Source organism: Rhamphochromis longiceps, linkage group LG8, assembly GCF_057381845.1.
Source record: "Rhamphochromis longiceps isolate RC_006_pf linkage group LG8, R_longiceps_female_GT1.1, whole genome shotgun sequence".
In the NCBI taxonomy this organism is placed as follows: Eukaryota; Metazoa; Chordata; class Actinopteri; order Cichliformes; family Cichlidae; genus Rhamphochromis; species Rhamphochromis longiceps.
Window position 1 is genome coordinate 13064532 of NC_140564.1, and position 9732 is coordinate 13074263.

The 9732-nt window shown below is 40.0% G+C and overlaps 1 protein-coding gene across 1 annotated transcript; it reads left to right on the forward strand.

Annotated features, from left to right (window-relative positions):
• The first annotated feature begins 317 nt into the window (after positions 1 to 317).
• On the forward strand, positions 318 to 1554 carry LOC146663174 (urotensin-2 receptor). The gene has a single exon (XM_085415235.1). The coding sequence runs from the start codon at positions 460 to 462 to the stop codon at positions 1534 to 1536; it is 1077 nt and encodes a 358-aa protein (XP_085271361.1). The 5' UTR covers positions 318 to 459; the 3' UTR covers positions 1537 to 1554.
• The last annotated feature ends 8178 nt before the right edge of the window (positions 1555 to 9732 follow it).

Here is a 9732-nt window from a genome sequence, read left to right on the forward strand (position 1 = left end):
TTTATTCTTTTTTGTGTGTGGCGGTGGGTGGGTGGTTGTTTTACCGGTTCCTCTAGCAAGTATCTATGCGTGACATTACCTGTGTCCTAGCTTTTCATGACATTTTAGCAGACTCGGTCTTGCTTTTGGCATCAGGTGCGCGCTCAGTGCTGACTAAACTTTTAATAATACATCCCAGTCTCACATCGTTGCGCCGAGAAATCCACCCGCTCTTCAAGAAAGAAAAAAGAAGCCGATGCTTTCCTCTTCGTCCATTTGAGCATTGTTTACCGGTGAGACAGCTGACTGTCAGATGTATATGGAAGTAACGTTGGTGACGTCAGGAGCAAAGAGCAGCAGGCAGAGAGCGGAGAGAGAGGAGGGAGGGGGGAGGGAGCGAGACGCAACCTGTGCCAGTGCGCATCTTTTCCAAAACTTGTCCGGAGCTGTCAAAGAGCAGGGAACGGATCCGAACGCGCCATGAGTAACAAATCTTTAAACCTGAACACCAGCCCGCCTCGGGCTGGCGGCACCGTGGACCACGAACTCGTCATCACTTCCACTTTCGGGACGCTCCTCTCCGTTGTCTACATCATCGGGGTCTCGGGGAACGTGTACACGCTGGTGGTGATGTGCCACTCGATCCGGTTCGCCACCTCCATGTACATCTCCATCATCAACCTGGCTCTCGCGGACCTGCTCTACCTCTCCACCATCCCTTTCGTGGTGTCCACCTACTTCCTGAAGGACTGGTACTTCGGAGACGTGGGCTGCCGCATCCTGCTCAGCTTGGACCTTCTCACCATGCACGCCAGCATCTTCACCCTGACCGTAATGTGCACGGAGCGCTATCTGGCCGTCACCAAGCCGCTGGACACGGTCAGGCGCTCTAAGAGTTACCGCAAAGCTCTGGCGTGGGGCGTGTGGCTGCTGTCGCTGGTGCTCACCGTGCCCATGATGGTAATGGTCGCTCAGACAACTAAAAGCACGCCGGACGGGGGTGTGAAGAGGATGTGCGCGCCCACATGGGCTCCACTGGCTTATAAAGTTTACGTAACGGTCCTGTTTGGCACCAGCATCATGGCCCCGGGGCTCATCATCGGGTACCTGTACGTCAAGTTAGCCCGCACTTATTTAGAGTCCCAGCGCAACTCTGTGATCAGCAAAGGCGGCAAAAGGTCACCGAAGCAGAAAGTGCTGATCATGATTTTCACCATCGTGCTGGTGTTCTGGGCGTGCTTCCTGCCTTTCTGGATCTGGCAGCTGCTGCCTCTGTACCACACCAAGCCGCTGAGCCTGGCCTCGCAGACGCACACGTGCATCAACTACCTTGTCGCGAGCCTCACATACAGCAACAGCTGCATCAACCCTTTCCTCTATACGCTGCTCACCAAGAACTACAGGGAGTACCTGAAGAACAGGCACAGGAGCTTCTACAAGTACACGTCGTCGTTTAAGAAGCGGCCGCCCAGCCTCTACTCGTGGGGCAAGTCGGCGTCCTCCAGCAATCAGTTCGAGTTCAACTCCGAGACGCTGGTCATGGGGTCACTGAAGTGAGGTGAAAGCGTCTGGAGCCGGAGCAGCGACAGGTAGGCGGTGATGTCTCCGTTACGCATAAAGCAGGAAGCAGCCAAAGTTTGTTTTCTGTCATTTTAAAGTGCGGCTGTTCTTTGGTCACACATATGTTGTTTGTTATTTTATTCTGTCCATGATGGACAGCCCACGGAGCCACTCTCTCTCTCCCCCTCTGCTGCGCTCCTGCAGCTCAGCCTCAGTGGAAGAACTCTTCCTGCGGTGCTGTGTTGCAGTACAAGGCCGCGGCGGTAATTAGAGAAGCTGAAGCACCTCTTAAACGCAGACGTGATTTTAAGAAGCACATTTGAATGTTTAATTTAAGGGTGTTTTAATCTGACATTACATTATTTGTGTTAGAGCAGTTAAATAAAGGGGGCAGTCAGAACTTGTGCTATTGCAGGTTTATCCTCCTACTGACACGCCTACACTACAAACCAGGGACGTCCCGAAATACATTCACATGTAATCAAATTCCCACACAGTAAATAAAAAAAACGAATAACAATAAAAATAATCTGATTAGGGCATAGATTTTTTTGTCCCACCTTCTGCAAAGGTTATGTTTGACTGAGGAAAACATGTAGTGCACCTGTAGGTATGGAATTCCAAAGCCCCACTTTCACTCCATATTAATGATACATACACACGTCTCAATAATATGCACCACTGTAGCAGAATATTAACTTTTAGAAGGACCAGAGGTTTACAAGCTCTATATTAGTTTATGCTGAGCACATGTAAAGTTGGTCGTCATATTTCTTCAAGCTTTTCTTGTTTGAAGTAACTGATATAGATCTTACTGTGTTATTCCTTCATAGAGGTACTGGACTGCTCTAACAAGTATATACTCTCACCACTACTACATCTGACATCCAATATTATATTTGCATATACACAGAGAGAATGTTTGAACTACGTTGGAATGGGAAAACTGATTTTTTTGTTGTTGTTGTTTATTTCTTTTGTTTTTAGTTTATAGCATTGCATCTCACAAACTGGTCAAGGACTTAAACTCATTGCTGCTCAGCTATGATGCTACTCTGCTGCATGCGCTGCAGATAGTGAAAAAAGGATCATAAACAGCTGAGTTAAAGCCATTCTGGTGGGCATACTATGCGATGATCACATTTCTTAATTACCCTCCATTTAAGGATAATAAATGTTTCACATTTGCAGTTTTCTGACAAAAAATAAATAAAAAACAAATTTATAGACATACAATTACAATATGTCAGGTCACTATGAGCTGATTTGATCCATAGCAGGTCTTAAAACCAGGTAAATACAACCTCAGATGAAAAACAAAACATGAAATATTACACTGCATCATATTTTTTTAACCCAAAATGTAGAAACAGTGTGTGGAAAAACTAAGTACACCCTCACCGCTGTCATAGGAATATGACAGCAGCACCTGCCTACTGCAGCAGGCAGGTGCTGCTAATTAAATACACTTGACTTACTGGTCATCAGCAAGTGTGAGTGCCTCTATAAAAGCAGAATTTGGGGCAGTTTGGTGATCTGGAATGTTGAGGTGTGTTAACACAATATCAAGCAGGAAACAAAACACACCAGCAACAATCTTAAAGAAGCAACTGTTGCCCATCTATCTGTGGAAAGTCGAAAACACTCAAGACAGCTGCTAATCTTCAGAGTGGTGGTCCCAGGAAATCCAAAGAACAAAGAGCTACATCTCCAAATCTAAAAGCCTCAGTTAGCATGTTAAATGTTAAAGTTAAAGACGGCACAATATTTAAAAAAAAAAGACTCAATAATTACGGCTTACATGGAAGGATTGTCAGGATAAAGTCTCTTCTTTCTAAAAAGAACATTGCAGCACAGTCCAGGTTTACAAAGTTGTATCTGAACAAACAGCAAGACTTCTAGAACAATGGGGCTTTGGACAGATGAGACCAGAGTGGTGACGTTTGACCATAATTTACAGAACCATGTTTGATAAAAAGGGTGGAGGGGTGATGAGCCTACATCTAAACAGGTGAATTGACCTCGATGTGTTGTGTGACAGCCATAATAAGAGCTGGTCAAATTCTCTGAAAACAAAGGAAGGTGCTTTAGTATTTCCTTTCTTACCTCCTTTAGTAGAAGACACTGGAACATCCCTTATGAGAGTGAAGGAGATAACTTCTTCAAAGTAAGACAGCATCCGACTGTCACAAAAACAGCAGATCAACATAACTGATAAGCGACATGTTTCACATTGTAAAATGCGGCTTTTTTCCAGTTGTAACCCACAGGTGAACGAGGAGTATTGCACTACTCTACTAAAACCTGCTAGATTTGAATTTGTTCCCTTGTGTGAAGCACTTTGTAAAGCGGATTTTAAAAAAGTGTTCTACAAATGAATATAATTACCCACATTAAAACAATCAAGCTGAAGTGGACCTAATTTGTGTTAATTGTGTCCTCATTCTGAGTTGCTGTATTATCAGCTTTTAGAACTTATTAATTGATTTTACTTCAGAGATGCTAAAAACCTTAATAAAGGAAAAATGAAAATAAGGGGATCATCTCTTTAGTGGGGAAAAAAACATCTGATTGGATAGCAGCACGAGTATCTGTTAAAACAGCTATTTAATTTGAGTGTTACTATCATTACTTGTACACAATTATGCAAGCCTACATGAAGAAACACTCTAAGAACACAAATAGAGGAGCGTGTATCTAATGCTAGTTTAAACCATAGACTGTATAAAAAAGATGGCCACAATGACGTCACTCAATTGAGCTAAGCATTTTCATCATCCTTTTTGACTCTAAGGGCAAGATTTATTAACGCACTGCCCCAGCATAAACTGGGTTTTGGTGTAAATTGTAAAAAGTACTGTTGGTATTTACAAAGAGTGACAATCATCCATAGAGCTAATCATGCCCTCACACGCTACTTTGTCCCGTTTTAGTAAATCTGGTCCAAAGTAGAACTGAAAATTAGAAAATTGTTGCATGATCATGTTGCAAGAGGACTTAAAACTACAGATAATATAAGCTAATAGGCAAAGACTTTACTGAAGTCACTCATCAACACAGTTGAGTGTAACTTTAAAAAATTTTTTAAAGAAAATTTAAAAAGAACAGATGGAAGAAACACCCTTCAGTGATTATGTAATGAGTGTTGATGTTGTATAGTTTGTTCACCAGGACCAGCACACCCGTTTAAAATGCCTGTTACACCCCGGCCTAGGCAACCGGAGTGCAACACAAAAAAAAGTAAAAATAAAGAAAAAAAAACACACAAAAAACCCCCACTAAAGCTCACCACCAAAATCCCAAAACGAAAGTATCGACAAATCTATTTACAGCTATTTACAACAAACTATTTATTTACAACAAAACACCAAACTATTTACAACACGGGGGAGATCGCGACCATGACACACTGAAACACAGGGTTTAAATACATAGAGGGAGCAATCAGGAAATGGACCACAGGAGGGAAACACAGCTGGGGCAAATTAGAACTGATGAGACAGGGAAAATGTAAACTGAACACACTAAGATAACACAAGCTTTCAAAGTAAAGCAGGAAATACATAAGTCATGCAAAAACAAAACACTGACACACCGAAACGTAACAATGCCTCAAACATGATAATCGGTTAATGTGAGCAGAATTATTCAGAGTATATAAGCAAGGTACAATTTGTTGTTCCAATAAAACCAGTTTATGTTTAAGATACATAGTCTTATTTTCCTAGTAGGGAGTCATGAATAACTACACGTAACAAATGTTAGGAAGATGCATTTGTTTTGTGTCTGAAAGAAACAAAATATTGTGCAGTATGTCATTTTTTTAAATCACCAAATATCAACATCAAAAATCTTACATTTTCTGACTTCTTCTTATCCCAATCAGAAATGCACCTCCTGCTGGTCATTAGAAAGAATGCAGGTTCAATGAATTTCAAATGCCAGGAACCTTGGTTCATCTTTTATATACAGTTTACTGATTTTAACTGCAGAGCCATCACATTATTAAGCAAACAAGTATGAGCTAAACCCTCTGAGCACTATAATTATCTTTTCCTAAGTCCTTATAAATTCTCCCTTACGTCTTACTTTAAGACGTTCCCCATCACCATCAAGGAAAAACGATTAGCAACAGAGATAATTTTCTGAATATTTAATTGGAATCCTGAATTTTGGCAGGAAATGGAAAAAGAAGAGAAAAAGAAGCACACACATGGCATGTCACTGCCATTGAATTTGCATGCATCCACCTGCGGAGGCAAACACACTTCTGCTGCTGTGGTAAAACCTGAGCCAAAACACCTACTCCTCAGCGTGCTCGCATCCAGGCTTTGTGCGCTCTGTTTACTAGGCTGAACTGTGGCCCACTTACCTGAATGGACAGACAGGACTTCCTTTCATGCTGTAGTGTTTGTGTGGTAATAACACAGTTAATAGCATAGCACCTGCACCCATTAACAATTACTGCAAAAGTTTTGAGGTTGGAAGGCCTCAGTGGCAAGCATGCTAACAACAGATGCATAAAATGCCTGTGTTTTATGAAGAGTTCACGGTCTTTAATTAAGACAGCTCTTCACTCTAATCTGGCATGTTGTTTCCAGCTCACGCAGCCTTCAGCTGTAAAGCCACTGTCTTCTTAGATTCATAAGAAGCACGGAAAAAAAGACTGTTACAGACCGAGAGTGGTGGAAATATTACGCACGTCTAGGCAGTAAAAGAAAAATGTCATTAGTGACAGATTTCCTGTCATTCTAAAACATATCTGAATATCTAGAAGTGTGACATTTTGCAAATCATGTCCCAGGTGGGACTGGGCACTTTGGTACACTGACCTTTTTGTGTTTGCATGTCAAATTGTCCAAACTCATGCATAAATTCATTACAGCTACATCGTGCCGCATCACAGATATGGAAATCCCCCACCCTTTCTTTCTTTTTCTTCCTTTCTCCACATATTGACTGACAAAACTTTGCAGAAGTTTGAAAATTCTGGATAAGACCAGGTCTGTGTGGGATTTAGCAGCTTAAATCTGCATACATTCGAGCTGAGAAGTTTAGCTTGGATTTGTAGATTTCTTCTAAGCGTTAGCTTGAGAGCCACTTTTGGGTTTCCTGTAAAAATGTAATACGTTAATCCCAAAAGAGAAATTAGAACAATGGACGTTAAAGGTCTTGAAGAAATTTGTGCCATTTGATCCTGTTTAGTTTCAGCAGAGGTGCAAGCACACTTTTTTTTTAGTGTGTAATCATTTTTTTTTATCTTACATCTTAGCAGACAAGCATCAGCAGTAAGGTATCCAAAATTCCTATAAACAAAGCCATAATTCAGTGTCTAACCTCCATGTAAAGCTCAGCAGGTTTTTGAGTTTGTGAATGAAGGAAAAAAGGGAGAAAATCCTTCCTAAAGCACACAGTGCTAGATTCTTTCTTTACTGTAACGTGGTACAGATAATACTGCTGTCTGTGTCTGCAGAATATTACATTACATTAAACATTACAGTAACTTCCAGCGGTTTACAGCTCTGTGTGAACTGTTTATATTGGCGGCTGTTTCCCTGCATTTCATTAAAGTGGAATTTAGACAGATCACTAGAGTCTGAGTCCTGTTTAAGCCTTGCAGAGACTATCTAATGGCGCCAGTTGGCACAAGCCAATGATAACACCTGAAATAATCAGTCACATCTAGACTATTAATTACACAACCCATATCATGATAAAACACTGCTGAGGGCAATATGTTCTACAGAGAGTCTGTTCTTTGTTTAAATTACCTTAAATAGGCCTCAACTGATCCTGCATCAATGCCTACAGCTGTCAAAGCCTTAAAAATAATACTTGGCACAGTCTGCACCCTACATTTATTTGCAGTCCAAATCAATTACACCCACTCCTGCAGAAATTTATCCTGACATGCATGATAATAGTTATTACTAAGTAGAAGTATTTACTGTGTTATTGTCGGGCAAGGCCAGACGGGTCATTTACAATCAACTATTGGCTCAATTCCTTTCCCACACAGTATCAACAACTAAAATAAATCACATTTAGAAGCAGTGTCCTTGATATTTAAAGAGATCCGAAGGCAGTGTTTGTTTTTCCAGTCTGTTCAAACCAACAGGAAAGATATAAGGAAATGAAAAAACTGTGTGTGTCTGCTTTAATATAGGCTAGTACAACCTTAACGTAATCAGCTAGCAAGTGATCACAGTATGTCACTTTAGAGGGAAAAAAGCTGACATCAATTCAATTCAGTTTTATTCATAATCAATCATGAATAATCAATTCATAATTGTCTGATCAAATTTACATTCCAACCACAGCAAAGCCTCCCAACCTGCAGTACAAGGACAACGCAATTTCTTATCTGTTTTTTTGTTTTGTTTTTAAATAAAGCTTTGGCATCTTTCAGCATCATTAGCCAGAAAAGTACGAGTTGGAAGATTCTTTTGCAAAAATTTGTCTTAGAAGTTTGTGAAGTGTGCCGAATTAGTTTGCTAGCTAAAGCTGATTACGCGGAAGCAGCTACAATATATATATTTGACCATTTCATTTATGTTTATATTTATTAACAGTTCCATGTGGAAATGTCACCACAACAGTAATAGATGAAGAGTACAGTGACTGGAACCATTATTTATAAGGGTAGAGGTGATTAATGGCTTCTTTATTAGTAAATTCATACGTGGCCATCTTTATCAGATCAGTTATAAACTCTGAACAAGGCGCTGCCATTTACAGCTGTGTGACCCTGTCACATCAGAGCATAAATATATATAAATATGCAATGTATATATATGTGCTACTGCACAGTGACCCAACACCATGCTCATTTCAAATAAACTCCCACACAGCCCTGCACAGCATAGAAAGACTTACCTCTGTTCTTTATATCACCAGTGAATGTGCTAACAGCTGTGCAGCAAGGTGAGAAAAGTGTGAGAAAAAATGTTTCAGTCACAGCTTTTGAATATGTGTGCTCACTAATGATACATTATAAATGTATACTTACATTTTTGAGAACCAGTGTGCAACTGGCACGTCTTTCTGTAGCACAAAAGTTGCAATTGTTAGCAACAAACTAACAGGGAAGCATCACCTCACTTCAGTTTTTCATGACCTTTACGAGCATTCTTCATTTACCATTCATCTATTCATTTATTCTGCTTTATCGTGCAGGTATTTTTAATTTAAAACTAAAAATCTGTGATAGTCCAATGTGCAACGTACACAACCAACAACACCCAAACAAAATTAGTTTGGGGTTTTTCAGAATTTATCTACACAGCCTGATATTTTCAGTAGGAGCTGGAACAGAAACAAAAAGAGCTAAAAAAGAAAGCGAATATTGGACATGCATCAGACTGTTGCACACAAAGAGAAGTTTACTAGCATATTTATGTTAATGAGTCAACTATATACAAGTGAACCTAGTGCCTAAAAATGAATGCTTTTAGTGTAGGCGATTTATAAAACGTTTACTTTCAAATGCCAAAAAATGCAGAATTGCACAGCTGATTTTAAATATACGCTAAAAGATTGTCCTAGTGTGTTGACATTAACAGAAGTAAACAGCTGTTTGCATTTATTAAGTGTAAAAAAACCTGCTGTTATTTTAAATGACATGAAGAGCCGTTTTTTTGTTTTGCTTTTTTTTTTTTAATGGAAAATGACACCACGTAATAATATTTTGACTTTCTCTTTCTTTCTTTCTTTGATGGCTGGCTGACATTTTGTTTCTGATTCTACCTTTAAAAGAAAAAAAAAAGAAAAAGCCCCAAACACATGAACGCATTAACATTTAAAATCACATCAGAGCATAAAAACTGAAATGGGTGTTGACATATAAAATAAACACAAAATTATGGATCCTAAAATCAAAAAACTCCAGAATCGATAAAGAAAAAATGAGAATGGAAACGGTGGGTGGTTCGGTGCAGCTGTGTGAAAAATAAGAAAGGCGAGGATGATGACTTCCCAACCACATGATAGTCTCAGATCAATCAAGAGATTCCTCAAGTGGCTGGCTCACAAAGGAAGGGCGGATAAGACTCTAGTAGCAATCAGCAGGAGCAGAGACGGGTATAACACTGGTTAATTGAATTTAAAAAGTAGTAATACATAAAGGTTTAATATTCCAGGCTGCTGGTTTTAAAATAGAAAAGTACAGAGAAGCATGACTAACAAAACCAGGCA